The 22,247-nt window shown below is 40.5% G+C and overlaps 1 protein-coding gene across 4 annotated transcripts in view; it reads right to left on the bottom strand.

The window, feature by feature from the left end:
- LRCH1 (leucine rich repeats and calponin homology domain containing 1) overlaps positions 1-22,247 on the bottom strand; it is a 216,840-nt gene that overhangs the window by 104,428 nt on the left and 90,165 nt on the right. For all 4 annotated transcript variants that reach the window (XM_066380987.1, XM_066380990.1, XM_066380988.1 and 1 more), the window contains exon 2: positions 13,429-13,573. In XM_066380987.1, the coding sequence (XP_066237084.1) occupies positions 13,429-13,573 (145 nt within the window). The remainder of the gene's footprint in view (positions 1-13,428; positions 13,574-22,247) is intronic.

Raw genomic sequence — 22,247 nt, 5'->3', positions numbered from 1 at the left:
GATAGAGCATCGACCTGGGACACTGAGGCCTCAGGTTTGGGACCCCAAGGTTGCTGGCTTGAATACAGGCTCATCCGGTTTGAGCACAGGCTCACCAGCTTGAGCATGGGGTCACCAGCTTGAGCATGGGGTCACTGGCTTGGCTGGAGCCCCTGGTCAAGGCACACATGAGAGGTAATCAATGACCAGCTAAAGTGATGTAACTACAGGTTGATGCTTCTCATCTCTCCCTCCCCCCCCCCCACTCCCCCACAACTCTCTCGCTAAAATAAGTAAAAAAATTTTAAAAAAAGGAAGACTGAAAACTTCCCTAACCTGGTGATGGAAAAAGACAACAAGTCCAGGAAGCACAGAGAGTCCCAACCAAGATGAACCCAAAGAGGCTCACACCAGAAAACATCAAAATTAAAATGGCAAAGGTTAAAGACAAAGACAGAATCTTAAAAGCAGCAAGAGAAAGACTGTTACTTATAAGGGAACTTCCAAAAGACTGACAGCTGGTTTCTCAACACAAATATTTCAGCCCAGAAGCAACTGTCATGAAATAGTCAGTGATAAAAAACAGTATTACAAGAAATGTTAAAGGATCTTCTTTAAGAAAAAGGAAACAAAAAACCAGAAGAATATACTTAAAAGAATAAAATGATAATAAATATGTACCTATCTATAAACACTTTAAATGTGAATGGCTTAAATGCTCCATTCAAAAGACATAGATTAGCTGAATAAATAATAAAAATAAGACTCATAATATGTTGTCTACTAGAGACCTATTTCAGAACAATATATACACAAAGATAAGTATTAAAGGGATGGAACAAAATATTTCATGCAAAAGGCAATGAAAAAAAAGCATGGGAAGTAATCAGATAAAATAAGCTTTAAAACAAAGTCTATAAGGATACTACCTAATGATAAAGAGAACAATGCATCAAGAGGATAAAACCCTTGTAAACATCTATGCACACAATATAGAGCACCTAAATACATAAAGCAATCTTGGTACATACAAAGAAAGAGCTTGACAGTAGTACTGTCATAGTAGGGGATTTTAACACCCCATTGACATAACCTATAGATTTTCCAGACAGAAAAGCAGAAAGAAAACAGCAGTCTTAAATGACACCCTCATGAAACAGACTTATAGGTACAGAGAAGAGCCTGACAGCTGTCAGAGGACCCGGGGTTAGAGGGCTGAGTGAAACAGATGAGGCAGTAAGCAAAAAACAAACTAAAAAAACCCCCTCGGAAGCAGACAACACTATGGTGATCACCAGAGGAAAAGGAGGTAGGGGGAGCGGAAGAGGGTAAAGGGGAGATAAATAAATGGTGACAGGAGATTTGACTTGTGATGGTGAACACACAATATACAGATGATGTATTACAAAACTGTACACTTGAATCCTACATAATTTTATGAACCAATAACACTCCTGTAAATTCAATTAAAATTGATGGAATTACAGAAAAACTGAACATGTCCACAATCATCCTATTTTACTTAAAATACATCTCTTAGGAACTGACAAATTTTATGCTAACACTTAGAGAGCATATATTCCTAACAAGCACATATGAAATACCCACAAATTAACTATGCAGAAGCTATAAAGCAAATCTCAACCAATCTAACAAATCAATGTCAAACAAAATATTCTCTAACGCAGGGGTCAGGGAACCTTTTTTGGTTGAGAGAGCCATGAACACCACATATTTTAAAATGTAATTTCATGAGAGCCATATGATATGTTTAACACTAAATACAAGTAAATGTGTGCATTTTATGTAGGACCAATACTTTTAAAGTACAATAAGTCTATGAATTCTTTTTAATAACGCTATCATGCTGTTGCTAACCAATGATAAATAAAGTACTTCTTACCATTAATGCGACTTCTGGTGCTGCATGGTTTTGCTGATGGCTTTGTAGTCTGGTTGATACGTGGTGAGGTTAAGCTTCATGCAGGCGTTGAGACTTCCATCCGTTAAACGTGATGTAAGGTTGGTCTTAACGTTCTTTAGATGTGAGAAAGACTGCTCACATGCATACGTAGAGCCAAACATTGTCAGTACAGCAATACTCACACGCTGCAGTGTGTGGTATGTGACGGGAAGCACATTCCAAGTTTTGACAATAAGCTGGTCTGCAGGTTGAAGTTTTTTCATTTCTCCCCACTTGTGTCAGCAGCTTGTAGCTCAAAATCTCTGACCGAGACACCGGGGATGTAACTCAGGTCGGCGCTGTACACTGCACACTCGTGTGCATGGGTGATGAACTTAAAAAGATGAGTGCACTCATGAAATTCTCCAAAGTGCACTTTGAATGACTGCAGGAGATTAGATGTGAAGCCTGCTAGCTGCTGGAGATCAAGATGTTGAGCAGGGTCACTTGCTGTGTATGAATCTTTAAACTCTCCCAGTTTTTCAAAGTGTAGTAAACGACCTGTTTCAATGCCAGCAATGAAGAGGTCCAGCTTGTTTTCAAATGCAAACACTGCTTGTTGATGGGATAAGACTGTATTTCCAACGCCTTGCATTTTCACATTGAGCTGATTCAGATGTTCAGTCATGTTCACGAGATAGTAGAACTTCAGGAGCCACTCAGTGTTAGCTAACTCAGGATGCTTGACATTTTTCATTTCAAGAAAAGTCAGGATTTCACTCAGACAAGCCGCGATACGGCTGAGCACCTTCCCTCTTGACAACCAACGCACATTGCTGTGCAGAAGCAGACCAGGATAATTATTCCCAACTTCATCCAGCAGTGTTTTAAACTGGTGATCATTTAAAGCTCGGGCAACAATAAAGTTGACCACCTGAATGACCAGCGACATCACCTGACCAAGCTGCTCGCCACACATCTGAGCACAAAGCGCCTCCTGATGTAGAATGCAGTGAAAATGTAGGATGGCTCTCTTTTCATGTTCATGAAGAAGCGCTACGAATCCTCTATTTTCCCCCACCATGCACGGAGCACCATCAGTACACACTGAAATAAGTTTATCCATCATTAGATTTTTTTTCTTTAGCGAACTCAGTGAAAGACTTGAATAAATCCTCCCCTCTTGTTGTCTCTTTCATAGGCAAAACAGCAAGACTTTCCTTACATAGTGTGTCACCGACAGCATACCTTGCAATCACGCTAAACTGGGATAAATGGCTTATGTCTGTTGACTTATCCAAAGCGAGAGAAAAGAATGGTGCTGCATTTATGGCCTTCACTTGTGTTGCCTCAATTTGATTTGCCATCATGATGGTACGATTGTGAACAATTCTTGCCAACAGAGGCATGTCTTTTATTCATTTGATTATCTTGTCTTTATCTGAAAAGTCGTCAAAAAGTTCATTGGCAACATCAAGCATGAATGTTTTGGCATACTCCCCATCTCTGAATGGCTTTCCGTTTCTCACAATTGCTAAAGCACCGGGAAAACTAGCCGAATTCCAGTCACCTTGTTGGGTCCAAACATAAAGTTGCTGCTGACTAGCTTGCACTCTGCACAGTAGCTCTTGTCATGCTTTCTTCCTGCTGTCCCCTGCTGGATATTTCAATGCAAATGTAGTGTGGCATGTGTCAAAGTACCACTTTATATTTGACCATTTCATCAATGCAATTTTATCACTGCATATTAGACACACTGCAGAACCTGCTCTCTCCACAAAGGCGAATTCCTGCTGAAAAGTACGATACTCCTCATCTTTTTTTCTTTTAGCCATCTTCTTTGTCAAAAGGGTTTCTGCAATTAGCTAGCTGACTACTTGATTTAAAGGCAGGAAGTTTACTTCCTGACCTCACAACGACCCGTGTACGTTACACATTATCCAATAAAAATTTGGTGTTGTCCCGGAGGACAGCTGTGATTGGCTCCAGCCACCCACAACCATGAACATGAGTGGTACAAAATGAATGAATATAATACATGAGAATGTTTTATATTTTTAACGTTATTATTTTTTTATTAAAAATTTATTATTTTTTTATTAAAGATTTTTTTAATTAAAGATTCAGCCATCAAAAGAGCCACATCTGGCTCGCAAGCCATAGGTTCCTGACCTCTGCTCTAATGACTACACAATTAAATCCAAAATCAATTTTAAAAGATAACTTTAAACTTCTACAAAAAAACTTACAGGCTAAGAGGTAGTACTGATAATTAGAATATTTACAAGTGACTTAAAAAATAAAACATATCAAAACTTCTAGGAATCACCTAATATACCATGTATCAAGAAATCCCTAGTCTTATATAATTACATAAAAAAAATAACTAAAATTTAATGAGCTAAATATCCAAAACTCTAGAAATTAGAATACATGTATAAGAAAATTGAAGGAAATATGACAAAATGTATGTTTTTTATGAATCAGAGTAATAAAATAGAAAATAAAAACCAAAAGGATGGCAACTAACATCAAAGGCAATTTTTTGGCCTGACCTGTGGTGGCGCAGTGGATAAAGCATCAACCTGGAAATGCTGAGGTCGCTGGTTTGAAACCCTGGGCTTGCCTGGTCAAGGCACATATGGGAGTTGATGCTTCCAGCTCCTCCCCCCTTTCTCTCTATCTCTCTCTCTCCCTCGTTCTCTCTCCTCTCTTTAAAAAAAAAAAAATTGAAAAGGCAATTTTTTAAAAATAGAAAATGAAGAGACAAACTTCTGGAAGAAATGAATAAAGACCCTGACCAGTGGATGCACAGTGGAGAGAACATCAACCTGGGACACTGATGACCAGGTTCGAAACCCTAAGGTTGTAGCTTGAGTGCAGGCTCATCTGGTTATAGCACAGACTCACTAGCCTGAGCATGGGGTCATCAGCTTGAGTGTGGGATTATAGACATGATCCTAGTGTCCCTGGCTTGAGCCCAAAGGTCAATGGCTTGAGCAAGGGGTCACTGGTTGGGCTGAAGCACCTCAGTCAGGGCACATATGAGAAGCAATCAATGAACAACTAAAAGTGACACAACTATGAGTTGATGCTTCTCATCTCTCTCTTCTTGTCTCTGTCTGTCTCTTTCTCTCCCTCTCTAGTTAAAAAAAAAGAATTTTAAAAAATGCACAATTTACAGTAATGTGGCAAAGGCCTTCACTTACTAAATATTTCTCTGGTCTCCTAGGAAATTTTCTAACTATTTTTATGATTATAATACTGTCCTGAGCAGCAGGGAATGCACTGAAGCCCACTGTTGAACAAGACAGCAAAGCACCAAGCAAACTATAACATGCTAAGGAATAAATTCTACTAATTTTTATTATTCCTATTGATCAAACAGTGTGGCCTAGGAATATATCACTCTGCTACTTCTTATCTAAAGTCAATGTTGTTGAAGGGCTCAAATAGGATTATTCCAAAGTCCCACACCTTCTTTTCTGTGTATAAGTTCTTTTTCTTTCCCTCTTCTCCTCTCCAGAACTTATTTTGAGCCTTGGTAAAGTACAGTGTTGTTAAAAGAAATATAAGAAGTTGATTATTGATAAAATGGCAAATTTCAAAAAGTTCTGACTGTCTACTTAGAAAAATAAATGTTAATTTGCAGCTTGTTCATTTTGGACTTAAAAACTTTTTGAGAACTACTATTTTTAAAAATCATACAATAAATCAGGCATAGGTCTTCACCCCATTTTCAGAAAGCTAATCGGCAGCACAAAAATCTTAAAAACTCTTTTAAGATCAGAATCAGAACTAAAAACAAACCAACACATTCTGACAACAATCTAGCTATCAAAGTCATAACGTTCCTTTTGTGTCTTTCTGTGCCTTTTTTTCAATGCAAACACTGATATAAAACAGTATCTATAATCAAGTAATGTGCATAATGGAAAAACCCTCTTTGGAAGCCTTGCCAAGTATGGGCTATGTTAAAAGCAATGCCCTACCCCCTTGAAAACAAATGCCCAGATGCACACTAGAAAAGGCCAGGCTTAAACCTTGATGGCCTGACACTAGCCCAAACATTCTAAACAAATATTTTCAAATTTTAAGATAGTACTTCCAAATACCTGTATTTTTGAGTCTTCCTGTTGATTTGTCATTTCACAAGACAATCTAGCTGCCAAAGGCCATTTCCACCATACATAAAGTATTCTCATTTTCCCTATGACTGAGATAAGATTTTCTTGAAAGAATGTAGGATTTACAAATTTGTCTTAAATTAAACAAAACTCCTCATGCTTTTCAGGTTAGGAAGACACCATCAATTTTATCAGTTCCCAGAAAAAAAGAAATGCTACCTTACAATTGAAACTTTCTTCAGACATCGTCAGGACAAGGAGACTTAGGGATAAAATTGACATTCTTTGAAACAATGAATATTAATTTTCATTCACAACAAAATATATAACAATCTGTGCTGTCTACGGCCACTCTACATTACAGGATGATTCTTCCAGTCCTTCAAGTTGAGAGCTCTGTTCTGAGGATGGCGATTATTTCTCAGAACGCCCCCCTCCCAGAGGAATGTGGGAATACAGGTTACACAGCCACCAGGAAGTTGGCTCTTTCTGCACATTGTTTAGCAGCCAAAAAACAATGCCAAGCTTCAGGGGAGGAAAAAACCAGGCAAAATAGATGCCTTTTTATGGTGTGATGACATTTTTGTTCAAAAAAAACCTGTCCTCTTCTTTACAAGCAATGCCTCAGAACCCAACCCTGGTAGGCTGGGAGAGACGGGATTCTAACGAATAAACCAGCTCCTGGCTTTGTGTATTTCACCCTGGGAAAGTAAAATTGGTCACTGAGAGTTCTGGATGCTATATGATCAAAGGCTGTAAAGAACTTTCATTTTTTTGGCAGCTTCTATTTCTGAACTCTCTCAGATTAAACCTGAAAGCTAAGGTTCCTATTCTTAGAATCACAACACCTCTAAGATTGCCAAAAGTTTTGCTACTCTGGGTTAGTCCATTTTCCTAAGGTGCATTTTCTCCTGAGGCTCATCAACAACAACCTCTCCAATGTCTTGGAATAGATTTTAAACTTTGTGGGGATTTCCTGTGTAACTCAGGTTCAAAATGTTTGTTTCTCTATAGGAACAAGCCTTACTTAGTCACTGCTATTGTTCCTGGCCACATTTGTTGGATTAAGACACTGTATAACAGGAAGAGACATGGTGGCACATATGCTAAACGAACATAATCTGTTATTGCAAACACCAAGAAGCAAAGACTGAAAGCCCTGATCCTTCAAGCACAGGCTACATAAAGAGCGAGAAACTAATATTTTCTACAAATATGACATTTCAATTGTGAGAAAATGTGGAAAACGAAGTGTTTTTAACTGCACTGAACAGTGAAGATTTTTTTTTACATGTGCTGATTGTTATTATTATTTTGTGTGTGTGTGTGTGTGTATTTTTCCGAAGCCAGAAACGGGGAGGCAGTCAGACAGACTCCTGCATGCGCCCGACCAGGATCCACCTGGCACGCCCACCAGGGGGCGATGCTCTGCCCACCAGGGGGCGATGCTCTGCCTATCTGGGGCGTCGCTCTGTTGCGACCAGAGCCATTCTAGCGCCTGAGACAGAGGCCACAGAGCCATCCACAGAGCCATCCTCAGCGCCCGAGGCCAACTTTGCTCCAATGGAGCCTGGCTGCAGGAGGGGAAGAGAGAGACAGAGAGGAAGGAGAGGGGGAGGGGTAGAGAAGCAGATGGGCGCTTCTCCTGAGTGCTCTGGCCAGGAATCGAACCCGGGACTCCTGCATGCCAGGCCAACACTCTACCACTGAGCCAACCGGCCAGGGCCACATGTGCTGATTAAACCTATCTCTAGGCTAAGACTGGAACTGGGTTCTTGGCACCAAGCCAACATTTGACATTTAAAGATAGTATTCCTAAGAGATGCTATCAGCCAAGAAGCTGGGTTGGCAGTCACCATCATCACCACCACCATCATCATCTTTTTGTCATCATTATCACCATCAGCACCAAATATTTATGGCTTTACTCTTTTGGGATACCCAATATATCCCACCGGATGTAATAAATGTTAAATATTTCCCATAGATTGCAAGTAGCTTCATGTATCTCTCCTACTTTTTTAAAAAAGAGAAAATAAAGTAAATATGAGACCATGTTTAATTTTAAATATAGAAACATGAAATCTGTGAAAATTTGGAAAAGCAGTTTCCCTGAACTATTTTATCGAACAACTTTTTACTCCTACTTAATAGAAATATAAGGAAAAAAATTAAGTACTAAAGAAAAGTGTTTTCTGATACTTATTTCTAAAACTTGATGAATTTGCCTGTTTTGTTCAAGCTGTTTCAGAATGTGTTTGTTTGTTTTTTGGTCAGTCCACCTTAAATGTGTGCTCAAAAGTAATTTACAGGCCTGACCAGGCAGTGGTACAGTGAATAGAGCATCGGACGGGGACATAAGGGACCCAGGTTCAAAACCCCAAGGTTCAAAACCCCGAGGCTGCCGGCTTGAGCACGGGCTCACCAGCTCGAGCACGTGGTTGTTGGCTTGAGCGTGGGATCATAGAGCCTTCCCCCTCCCCATCAAGGCACGTATGAGAAAGCAGTCAATGAACAACTAAGGTGCCACAACAAAGAATTGATGCTTCTCATCTCCCTTCCTGTCTGTCTGCCCTCTCTGTCACAAAAAAATAAAATAAAATAAAATGTAATTTGCAGTATTTCTCCAATTTTCTGAAATTTATTTGGACTTCCTCACTACATCTGTTAGCGATAGTGTCATGGTTTAATTATATACTATCTAAAACATAAGCTGTCTTTGATGTAGTATCCCGTTTATAACTATCAGAGAAAACTGGACTGAGGTTAACTCAGAAGTTCTTCCACAAGGCAGTGTGCTTGCGGCCTTCTGAGTCTCTCGCTTCTTCTTCAAGGAAATGGACGAGCAGCTTCTCCTCCAAAGGCCGAAAGTGAACAGAAGTCCACCAAACTCATGAAATGTATTTTATTCTGTCTATATACTTTTAACGAGGCGTAGAAAAGACATGAAAAATGAAAAGGCCATTATGCCCAACGTTGGTTGCTGTGGAGGGGACATCTGTCATGATCACACATACACACAATATTCTAAACTCGTCCTGGCTATCAGCTTGGGGTTGGCTGGGAGCGGGGTGGTAGTTTGAGGTCTGGGAAAACTCAGACCACAACACTATTGTGTGGATGATATTACTCAACATCTTAGAAAACTTGCAATGTAATTACATACCACTGGTATTGTCTGGTAATTATTACATATGTGACAATAAACATATGTGACAATCGCTTACAATTTCACAAGTTACAAATAAATCTTCTAGGTAAGTAAGTATAACAATCTACCTCAAGTTACTCCCAAACATAGAAATAACTCCATTTTAAAGATCCATTTCCTAGAAGACATGTTTTAACTAAACCTAATATTCAAACAAATTAAAGGCCTTACAATTGAATAAACAAAGTTGTTAGCATAGGTAGCTAAATATTAATAAGGGAAGAAAGCAAAAGAAATCAGATGAGAACAATAAACTGCAGAAGAGGAAATCAAATGTCAAACTTAATAAAATTGGGAAGTCTGCTTCAATAGGATCTTACAGCATTCCATTTATTAAGAAGCTACAGCATTACAGTTTCACATACCACAAGAGACAACTGTGCCCTCAGCCCTCGGGACTTAATCCTTAAGCCGGTTGGGAAGATTCTCCCCAGGGTACGACTGGGCCAACCCCAGATAACAGGGGCAAGTTTCACCTCTATGAGGCATGGGTAGTAGAAGCCAAGATGGTGGCCACAAAGGCCTGTCTAACCTAGAAAAAGAATCTGATTGGTTAGTAGGAGGAACCAATAAAAGCCCATAAAAGATTCAGAAGCTGATTGGTGGTTTGAAGTCCTTCCTAGCCCAAAATAATATAAACCCAAAAATAACAAAGAGGCTTTCCCCTCTTCTCTCTCCCACCCCCCTCTCGCTCTCTTCTTTTCTCTCTCTCCCTCTCTCTCTCTCTCTCTGAGAAACATGTACTCACTCTGTTCATCTGCATGCTCTCCAAGGAGCCATGCAGCTCAACGGCCGCATAGGGCTGGCAGCAGCATAGGCTCCAAGCAGGAACAAAATATATTAAACCATGACAGTCTATCTGGACTCGGGTTTTCTCCTGGGCTTAGTAAAGATTAGACGGACTTCTTTATGGTAGGACAGACAGAGATGAGACATGGGGAACCCGTGGGCAGCCTTCTATTTCAACTTGGGATACATCTTACCATGAAAGCCTCTCTCCCCATAGGCGAGTCCTGAAACTCCTACAAGAAGACCATCTCCACCACAACAATATGACCATTTCCTGGACACTTTAAAGCTTTGCCCAATGTTACTATGTTATATTCATGAAGTAAATTTGATAGAAAGTATAAAAAAATAATTATATGTTTACATAGTCCCTGGCTTTCAAAGAGTTTAGAGGATGTTCACACAGTTTTAATATACATACAATACCTCTGGAAAGCGAGTCATACTTTTTCATAATTTTCTCCATTTAGATATAAATTCTTTAAAGTCATGACTCAACACTGGAGAATGTCTTAAAATATGGTAATATTAAAGTAGAAGATGTGAGCTGTCAATTTAAGAAAAATCTAAATCTGTAAGAATGTTTATGAGTTTTGTTGTTGTTGTTGAGCCAAACTGATGACAACTGCCAGAAAGCAAGATCTCAACAAACTGAGAAAGTGCTCTGAAGAATGGCAGTTTCATACCTTATTTACACATTAGAATCTAAGGAGAAGACATAAGGGGAAACTACTGGGGCTAGATTAGGGAGGCAGGAGGAAACAAAGCAGAAAAATCTCTCTGATTGGATAAAGACACACCTTCTTTTACCTAGATGGGAACAGGATAGGTAACAGTTAACAATTACCATGATAACAAGGGGGGGGGGGGGGGCTTACGTGGTCTTTGCTCTGATAGCAGATTGTGCCCTGAGGGGTATGGAACAGGAAATTATGATGCTCCAAAGATGCAAAAAGCCAACAGACAGACCCAGTCAGGGCAAAGGCAGACCTTTGTCTAGGAAGATACTGGCCTAGGACAGGACCACCCACCATGACTCGCTTTTAGTTAGGAAGTTCCATTTCAGCCTGCCCTAAGTGGTTACTTTAGGTCTCTGAGTTTGTAAAACCTGCCACACAGACCTCTGAGCTTGTCAGATTTAGTATGTGGCCCCTTTTTCGTCCACAGAGCAAAGAAAAACAAAACAAAATAAAAATGACCTACATAAAGGGAGAAAAGATAGCGGCAAAGAAGTTAATTACAGACAGAAAATGAAGTTTAAAGAGTTGGGTGCTTAAAGGTCTCTTTTACTTCTTTGTCCTTTTCCATCACCTAGGAATTCATCATTCATCACAAAACTCCTATAGCACATGGTTCCTCTCCAGCCATCATCAGTTTCAATGACCTCCCTGTTCTTGACCAAAGAGTCTGATATCCATTCTGCACTCAACTAAGCTGAACATTAACACCACACCAAAACCAATTTTATTAATGCTTTTAAAGCATAACATAAAATTTGAAATTAGATTGCCTAATATTCATAGGATTTTATACTTTCTATCATCCCATGGGGAAAAAAATGTCATCTATACCCCCCAATGTTTCTCAGTGCTTAAGGACTTAATGCAAAGTGAAATCTATTTACTTACATGCAGGACAGTTATTCCCTTAATATATTTCCCCAAAAGGGTTGGGATTAGAGAAGAGATGTATTAGGGAGGTAGTGAACCAAAATCTATAGTTATCCCCGTGTTGGTTCCATTGGGATATTCCAAGGTAAATAACTCTCCGCTATAGTAGAAACACCTTGATCTGTTCCTGTGCAAGAAAACTCAAACTGGTCAGATGAACTGGAAACCAGGAGAAACGAAAGTTTGAACCTCTAGATCAGGGGTCTCAAACTCGCGGCCCGCGGGCCACATGCGGCCCGCCAAACAATTTTGTGCGGCCCGCAGACTAATCCACAAAGTTCAAAATATTTTGGATAAAATTAAGTAAGCCTAGGGGCCTACTTGTATTTTTTATTTCTCTAGCATCCTAGCTAGATATTTGCTTAGTTAACAGCAGTTGTGATGCGAACTACAGTTTCTGGTCGTTTTGTGACACTGAGTAAACTGCATGTACGATTGTGCTTGTTGTACTGATTTTTTTTTGTTTTCAACTGCAGTGAGAAAAGTGTTGCGTAACAGTTGCCTTTTGTAGACCTAGTGCGGCCCGCCAAACGGCTGTAATCTTGCTCTGCGGCCCACATGCTGAGTTGAGTTTGAGACCCCTGCGAGTCTAGATTGTCCTAATAGTAATCCACATCTTATTTACCAAAAAGAAGTTTAAGCCACTTAAAAATATAAGTAGAATTGTTTTTGCACTTCCAAGGAAGAAGATATACACCTATGAAATGCAATGGAAACCCGAAAACAGCAGAAAACCCCTAATTCTCAGTGGTCAACCAAAACAAACAAAACCAACCTAAAACAAACTAACTGACATTATTATCTATCACAAATTAATGATTCACTGGGAACTTTACAGTTTGCACTTTAAAGTTTGGAGTATTTGTAACACAGCAGAAACCCTGCTAATCAGGTATGACCTTTTATAATCCAAAATGACACGAGTAACACAAATGAGGCTGCACGCAGGCTTGAACTCTGCAACCTTGTTTTTACAGTATAGATGGTTTGATAGAACAGCTCCCCTCTCTCTCCACACAACCCAAATGTGAGTCAGGGATTCAGACGACAAAGAGCCAAAACCTAGCTAGGGCAGTTGACAGTCACATCTGCAAAGTCTAAAACCTATGTTTTAAAATAGCTGCTTTTCTTAACTTCAGGGCTACTTGAGGGCACTAACATGTTACACTGTACTGTGCATAATCAGAGAGTCAATACAGACCACTGACCCACGCTCAGCAGACACTGAACTAATTTAATGGGCCATAAAGACAGCAAACTTCATGTGTTGCTGAAGCTGCTCACCGCTCTTCCTGAACACTCCAGGTGACCTAAAGCGAACAAGCTCGGGAGTGCTAGGTAGCAAATCCAATGATACCAATAACTCACAAAGGTCATCAAGACCCCGGATTGTCCCAACCCCTACGTCCTTTTTTACTTCCTTTAGCTTTCCTCCTCCAAAATCTACATCGACACCCCAAGACAATACACCAACAATCTCCCAAGCACCAAAGAGACAAAAAGTATAAATAATGCCTTATGAATTATTTTTAAAAAGCAAAAACATTTTGTCATATTGACATTCAAAAAAGCCTAGCATCATAAACAATATTAATGGCACTATAAATGTATTATAAAAGGTATTCTTAAATGGCCCCTGTTTGATATACTTCAAAGGGTGATCAGCAATTGCAAAGAGGAAAAAAAAACTGATAGAAATAAAAGTATATTTTAATTTGAGTTTTATTACAACCTCTACGGTTAACCTACCTCAAGTTTAAGTAGGTCAGCATCTGCAGGTTAACAATGGCCTCAGGAATGACTCGGATACAATTATGATACAGATTAAGAATTTCCAGTGATACAAAGTGGCACAATTCCATTGGAACTTCAACCAGTCTGTTTTTAGATAAATCTATGAGAAAAGGAAAGAATATTTTGTCAATGAGTCTTCAACATAACCCAATACAATTTTATCAACTACCATTCCTTTTTCTTAACATTTGAAAATAACCATTATTACCTGCATTTAATGATCAACATTATCATTTTTTGCACCTCTGTTTGTATGGTGTTGTGATGTTCATTTATTAGCATATTAGCCCAAGTCATATGGAAAAGCAAAAATACTGCTGAAACAGTTTTAGCTCTCCATATGAATTTGTAAATTCAGGCCAGAAAAAAGGGGTAACTGAAACAATATTTACTTTTACTGTCTAAAAATTATTTCAAAGATATTTTTCCCTAGACAAGTATGTGATACTGCACCCTTTAATATACCTGAATACATACATTTACCACATCACTTAATTTATTTAATATAATTTTGCATTCATAACATGCATTATCTCTTGGAGTATGACTTTTATATTCTGCAAGCAAACACAGAGTGGATGCTAAACGAGTATTTCATGTACTAGGATTGCTGAGGGCCCACAATGTACAAGAAGGACATAAATCAGTTGTGTCTGCTAAGGACCTTAAAGCAAAAAAACGGGTTCTTTTGGCCAAATGTTCTCTTGGTCTAGAGAGCAATGCAAACACATATAAGGTTTATAATGTCAGTATCTCAGCAATAAAAATATGAATAGCCCTTAATATCTAAATCTGAGAATGGCAGATGATCATTGTCAAACACCATGAAACACTAATATAAGGAAAGAGCCACAACCTTCAAAAACAATAATTCAACAATAACAGATCACCTTATATGATACTTTATTAGGAGGGACTCAATCAATATAACTTGAAGATGTTAAGTAAATAATATATAAGAAGTAGTTAAGGAACCTCAATCTATACCAAAAAAGCATAGAAAACTTAGGTCAATACTATAATGAAATAAAAGTCAAAGAGCCACCTTCATGAAATACATAAATAAATACAAACAGGCCTAGATGACTTCAGAGGGAAATTCTAAGAAATTCTAAAGAGACAAATTTGATAATATTTAAATTATTCCAAACCATATAAAAAGAAGAATAGTTTTCAAATTCTTATTTAAAAAGCAAGGTATAATATTGGTACCGTTACTTAACAAAGAAAGTACACAGGCCCTGGCCGGCTGGCTCAGTGGATAGAGTGTCATCCTGGAATGCCAAGGTCTCAGGTTCGATCCCTAGACAGGGCATATCTGAGAAGCAACCAATGAGTACACAACTAAATAGAGCAACTAAGTGGAACAAGTTGATGCTCCTTTCTTTCTCCCTCTCTCTCTCTTCTCCCGTCCGGTTGCCACCCTAACTCTCTCTCTTAAATCAATGGAAAAAGATTTTTTTTTAAGTACACAAAAGGTTTTTAAGGTGCCAAGGGGTCAGGTATGAGGAAGTGCTGGTACGGCAAGATTGAATTGGAGGACCTTGGAACTTGGTTATTTAAGGAAAACCTTGGCCTCATCCAGCAAACAAGATGGGGATCAGGTCTTCCATCTTCTCGGCTGGCACCATCTCCATCGGGAAACCTTTCCTTACTCCAAACCCTGGTAATATTTGAAGTTTCGACCTCCTGAACCAAAACAGACTCTGGGTTCAGTAACACTACTAAGTGGCAGAGGCAAGAACTTAAACCACTAGATAGGACACCAAAACCCTGCTCTGGCTATCAATTCATAGCCCTCTAATTGAGGGAAGGTCAAAACAAACAAAAAAAGTGATACATTTCAGATGCCTGGGTAGGAGGCACTACAGGACCCCAAAGTTCTGTACTAAAAGTAAGTGGCCTTTGATCTAGACCCTGATATTTTCTCCGGAAAGAAGAACACGCACCGCACCGCTGGTGCCTTGTTTCTTCCACGCCCCAGGCTGGACACTCCCCTTCCGTGCTGGGAACCGTGCTGGCCCAGCCCCGCCCGGCACTGAGGTACACCACAGCTCTGCAAGCACAGCCCAGCAGCAGACCAGGCCCCACAACCAGGCCCTCCCGTGTCCGCTCCCTAATTGCAGCGTTCACAGGAAAGCCGTGCAGCCAGAAATAAAACAATCGGTTTTGCCACGGCCAAAACAAGCTCAGCAAAATCCCTACAAGAAAGTAGCCAGATGAGTAAAAATAAGCAGGGGAAGAGAAAAACAGTCAGCACCATTAGAAGCACGATGTTGCTTTTGTACGAAAAAGGCAAGTGGTGCCTCCAGAGGAACTGAAGGGGGGGGGGGGGCGCCTTGGCCCTCCAGCAACATCCTGAGTCACCAGTGGTCGGGTCGCAGCCACGGAGCAGGAGTGCTAACAGACCAGGCCAGCTGCGAAACGCATCTGCGGGGCATCCTCTTCTATTGTAGCTGGGAGAACACGCCTCATCTTGGAAGTCAAAGTTAGGCCCAGTTCCAATGACATTTTTTTTAAGCTGAACTGTAAACATGTTATCACAAAAATTTAATTTTAGAATAATCATGATGTCTTAACAACTGGGTAACATGGGTGTCCTTGGCATATAAACCTAAACCCTGGGCTCAACAGGAACATGAACTTGCTGTTTTCCTAGTACTACGGAGACGGGCTCCATGCCTGGTCATCCCCACCCTCTTGTCGGTCCCCCTCAGGTGGAAAAGGCGGCACTGGTGACACAGAAGAGGAAACACACTGTCGATGAAGTGACGTTCTTAAGACAGTGGAGGGAATGGAATCTGTGCTCCGGGAGACGTGGTGGCCTTCCACAGGACAGTTCCTCTCGGCAAAGGAGGGACAGCGGCGGCTATGGCACAGCTGCAGAGAACCGCCTAGAGGGGGTGACAGGCACACAGCGAAGTTCCCTTCTGCAGCCTGCAGGACTGAGAGTAAGGGGTGGACAAGAAGACAGCAAGGTTTAAGGAGGGAGGAAGCGTAAAGGAAGGAGTCAATAAGAGAGTGGAATGGAAAAGTATAGAGTGACAGATGGCACTACACATTCACTTGAAGTCTGTGGTCATGAATTAAAAGTGAGACCACTGGGGCAGTTGCAGCCCATATAAATGCCTGACAGAAATGTGTGTAATTCATCATATTAGATCGGGGTGTTCAACCTTAGTAACTCAGCCTATCGAAAAGCTCAATTTGGAGATAATTAAAAAATGTGTATATATACTGGCTTCTATTTTGAAGCTCTGGTCCCAGAGCACATATCTTAACTGGGGAGAGCTAAGCAGTCACCACCTAAGCCTGCTCAGCTACTGAGATGCTGGAGGGAGAGTCCAAGGGTTGTGTGGCAACTTCCCAAGCCCCTCCCACCCCAGGAAAAACCATCCACACTGTAGTCATTTATTGAATGTCTTCTATGAGCCAGACATACCATGCCAGATGCTAAATATAGTGATATAAATTTAACATTCAATTCATAACCTTAAATAACCTAGGGTCCAACCAGGATGGCAGAGATGTAAAAAAAAAAAAAAAAAAAAAGATTTACAATGAATTAGATCTGGATTTATGAGCATGGTTAAATATCAACTCAGTCTGAAAGGCTGCAAAAAGCTTCAAAAAGGCCACTGACCTATCAGCTAAAGCTCCGGACAGGTGTCTGGGAGTTTGCCAGGGGCAGAGCGGGTAACAACCCTGCACTAACAGGTGCAGCCGATGAAGAATGCAGGGGTGGGGAGCTTTCTGAGGAACTGCTAACTGGCATTACGGCTGAGGCACAGGGGCTGGGTGTTCAGCAGGGTCCACGGGGCCAGCTGTTAAAGACAGCAGCCACAAAAATCCAGGGGAGGACTGAGGGGCACCTGCAGTACAGGGAACGTGGCTGATACGGAGGAATGAACATGACCACCAGCACCATCATTCTCATGGTCAGCAGGAGGAGGAGGAGGAGAGAGACAGGGGACATTTATGAGGTAGAAATGGCAGAGCTTAGTGATCAGGTAAGTATAGAAAGTAAGAAGGAAAAAAGAGCTGAGGGCATCTGGGGTTCCTGGTTTGAGCGAATGCCTGGAAACACTCCGCTTGCTCAGAAGGAACACAGCAAAACAGGACTGCGGATAATGGTGGGAAAGGAGACAGAGCTGAGAGGAGTTTAGTTTTTGACCCACTGATTTTAAGATATCTACGGAGCAACCAAGTAGAGTGGCTGTTGGCTACTGGATTGTGGAGCTGGAGTGCACGAGAAAGGTTTCAGCTAAAATTCAGGCTTGGAAAACACACATAAATTAGGAGTGGCCATACGTGATGTCATTCTAGAAAAATGTGAAAAATGAGGAAAGAAAATGAGCTAGGAAAAAACCCTTCCCACAGCTGCTACCCTAAAGCCAATGCCTTTCTCTCTCCCATTACAACGTCCTAAAACCCTTGGTTCCATGATCCAAGGGCTACGGCGAGTCCTGGAACTCAGACTTCCTGAACCAAAAGTCAGTGTTATCTCCACCACAGCACTATGCCTCACATGGTCATTACACAATTCAACGACAGTGGTAGTATTATACTGGCACCCAGAGCCAGTACGTGTAATATGATGATAGCATTTAACGGCTACATTATCACTCACTTTTAGAAACCGATTATAATCCATGCTTTAGAAATGAGTATTCCTTCAGTTATTCTTAGGATCACTATCAATCCTAAAACAACAAATATATTGTAGGCTACTACCAAGGCAACTGAGTTTGTTGTCTCCTTCCTGAAATACTTCCATGGACAATTTTTTTTCCCCTAGCCCAAAAATATATTATAAAACAAAGAGTGAACTGTCTACAAAGTGCCTGGTTTTCTAATTTTTAAAGTTCACATTTAGCTAGAACAGCACTGATAAGACATTTTTGTGAATGTGACTGAATATAGTATATTCCATTGTAGAAACATAATTTTTTTTTTTTTTGAGAGACAGGGAGAGACAGGAACATCGAGCTGTTCCTGTATGTGCCCTGACCAGGGATCAAACCAGCACCTTTGTGCTTCGGGACGAGGGAACATGAATTTTAAAGCTAGAAACTAAGTTTAATTCAGATGATTTCTGCATCCTTTTTTACAGATCTGGTTGGACACTTCTTGCTGAATTAAAAAGCAGTAAGATTGTTCATAATAAAATAAAAACTGTTTCACACCATCACTTACCAGAAAGTATGATAGAAATGCAGTTTATCTAAATTATTAAAATATATTTAACTGGTATGTCATTTTTTAAAATATATCATTACTAGAATATATAAATGTAAACAAAATGCTTACTCTCTTGAGACTTCTTTTTCTCCTTACTTTGATCATACAACTTACTCATCTAGGGCTCAATAATAACATATTGTTGCTCATATACTTTTTAAAAGAAAGAGCTTTCATTAAGAGCTCTGAGCCCTCGCCGGGAGGCTCAGCAGATCAAGCATCATTTGGCACACCACAGGTCACAGGATCGACCCCCGTCGGGGCACGTACGAGAAGCAGTCAGTGAGTACACAACTAAACATAACTAAGTGGAACACTGATTTCATACTTCTCTCTCTCTCTCTCTCTCTCTCTCTTTCTCTCTCTCTCTCAAGTCAATGGAAAAATTGGGGGGGAAAAGGTTTTAAAGGGCTAATGTTTATGAAATATATTCAGAAGTCTACCCTCTTTCAGCCTCTTGCATTATGCTTTAAAATTAAAGACACACTAGGTTTTACCTTTTCATTCCTAATTGCTTTCCAATTTGAAACCCAAATCTTGGAAATTTATTTTTCCCCTGAAGTGGGTCCATGCTAAAGCAAACACAAAACTAATACAAAATTATCCAGTGTTTACAGTGAGAATTCTCTAGGTCTTCAGCCTGTGACTCAGTGGGCAAGACTGGCCACCACATATATATATATGCATTCCTATAAATGCACCATACACACGGCACCAGTTCATCAGTGGTTCCTAATGAGCAAATGCAGACATCCTGGTCCTGCAAGTCATTATGCCTACTACCTTCACTGGTGCTTACTGTGTCCTGGGCACACCATGTGTTTTCTATGACTTTGCAATCTCATAAAAATTTAATGAGGTGTTATTCCCACTTGCAGATGAAGAAACAGACACAGAAAGGTAAAATAATTTGACCTGTACCCCCAGCTAAAAAGTGAAAAAGTAGTGAGTGTACTTAATGCCACTGAATTGCATACCTAAAAATGGTTAAAATAGTCGATCTACAACAGCAAGATCCAAACCTGATGCCTTATCACAAAATGAATTTTAAGTAGATTAAAAATTTAACTATAAAAAGAAACGATAACAGTACCAGAAAAAGAAAGTTGAAAAGCTGGAATACAAACGTTAATAATCTAGCTTAGGAGACCATGCTACACTCTAACGGTTTTCCACAATTGCTACTTTATGGGTAAACACTACCCAAAGGGCTATTTTATAGACAGACCCCTCCCCACCATCGTCATATTAAGTTTCATAGTAACTCAATAGGATTGCATGGCTTGCTGGAAAATATGCAAGGCACTGAGTATGTCTGACTGCTGAACACATAAGGGTAAACCCCAAGACAAGGTTGGAAGCCACCTAGAAAGCCTCAGAATTGCAAGGAGTCATTCACTGTACAGTCACTCTCCACAAGCATTCCAGAGGAGAATGAATGCCAAGTGCACTCAAGAACCCATCTCTGGAGCCTGTGCTTGAGGCGGATATGTTTGCGATGAAAAAGATACAGAAAATGACCACACATGTGCTTGAAGAAGCCACATGCACACAGAGGTGAGCAAACAAAATTACAGCCTTCCAAAATACCTTGGAGCTGAAAGCTAGCAAAAAAGAGCCTCAAATCTTACTGAAAATCTAAAATAGAGTTCAGAGAGAGGAAGGAGTAGGCAGATCCCAATGTTAAGGTCTCCCCTTGACCTTCAGACGGAAAGACTGCCAGCTCTCAGGAGCACACTTCGTCCTAGAGGCAGAACTAGCGGGAGTGGGGAGGGGAGGTGGGGAACTGCAGAAAAACAGGAAGAAAACAGATCCCCCAAAGCCTGCTGTTCCAGAAGAAAGAATTCCTAAATGACTGCCCATCCCATTTACTTTATCAACATATAGTAAACGAATCAGTACTTTTTCACCCTTGTTGTGAATATCAGTTTAATTTCATTTTCAAAAAGAAGGAAAGTCATTTCTTTCGAATGCCCCTCTCCTCATACCTTCAAAGCCCTGATGCTGAGTATAATTTCCATTTAACAAACAATGCAGTCCTCTCCCGGTCCTATGTTCTTAATGCACAGAACTTGAACAGCAACAACTGAAAGAGAAACAGAACTGAAGGCTGGGCAAGTTCCCGTCAGCTGCACAAACGCAGTAACCGTTTTCTCGGATGCTCACCGGAGTCTCAGCAAAATAAGAGATCTTTACATTCAGGTGACTCTGATTTACAAGAGCCTTTAAGTCTCACTTTGCAAAATCTAAATAATCAATGTCATTTTTTAATCAGTTTACTGAGAAAGCAGTAATAATGAATAGGAATCACCTGCAAGAATTTTGGAAGCTAAGAACACAAGGAGAATGCCCATTTTTATAGCGTTATAATCTCATGGGTAGGAAGAGAACAAGATTCTTGTCCTATCCATCATCTGCTTTCCACCCACCAATTATGCTCCAGGGACCCATATCTTAGATAAGCTCTAAGAGACTTTCCATATGGCCATTATCATCAATTTTCAATAAGCATGCACTGAGTGAGTGGCAAGAATAGTGTTGAGAAAACAGATGAGTTGCCCTGTGGTGCCATGAATGAGGTCCGTGGCCATCATAGTTATCGTCCTCGCAAGCCCTAAGAAACTGCTGTTCCTTTCCCTGGGCCGGAATTCTCCCTTAGCCCCACTTGCCTTCCTTACCTTCACACCACCATCTGCACTCACCCCAATCCAGTCCATTCTTTAAAGACCTGCTTGATTACCACCCACTGGGAGACACCTCTGCTCCACCCAGTCTACCTTTCCTAACTCCTTCTGCACAGTGAACCAGGTGTGGAGCTCTTACTCAAACAGTCCTCATAGTAGTTAGGTCTGTTCAAGGTAACAGGAGTGAAGAGCAAGTTACTCTTAGGAAGTGATGTGGGACACAAATTCCAACTTGCACTGCTGGCTTCTAATACATTTTCCTGCTCCCATTTCCCACCTTTTCCCAGACTTTCCTACCACATCGTAATTCTACTGAGTCCCCACCTCCTCCTCATTCCCACAGACCAGAGGCAGAGACTGTCCCCCAGCTCACTCAGCAGAGCCCTCCATGAAGTCCAGTACTTCACTGAGCCATGCTGGGCCCTGAGGATGCTGGGAGGCTTGTGAGTAAAGAACCAAGGCCAAGTTACTAAGAAGCCCCAGTCAACAGCCCATGGACAAGTTCAGCCGCATTAATGGCGCTTATTTTATTTTTGATTGGTACACAGATGACACAAAATGCATTTCTATAAAATCAGCATGAAAAAGTTAAAAATAAAAGTGAGATGTAATAAATAAAAAACAGAAATGGGCTACAGACCATGAAACAACAATCAGTATGCATCAACTGTTCCATACACTGGGGAAAGGTGTGTTGACCCCTTATGAAGGATTCTATCCTGGTCTCATTGGTTGTTCTGCTCACTGAATTTGCCTCAGGTTTTAAAATGTTGAGAAGCTCTGCAACTCTGCCTCTGGCCTTTTTTCACGTTTTCCATAGCTTACTAAGAAGCTGGCATTAAAAGTTCT

The sequence above is a fragment of the Saccopteryx leptura genome, chromosome 4 (assembly GCF_036850995.1).
Source record: "Saccopteryx leptura isolate mSacLep1 chromosome 4, mSacLep1_pri_phased_curated, whole genome shotgun sequence".
Classification (NCBI taxonomy): domain Eukaryota; kingdom Metazoa; phylum Chordata; class Mammalia; order Chiroptera; family Emballonuridae; genus Saccopteryx; species Saccopteryx leptura.
This window is presented reverse-complemented; position numbering and strand designations above follow the sequence as displayed.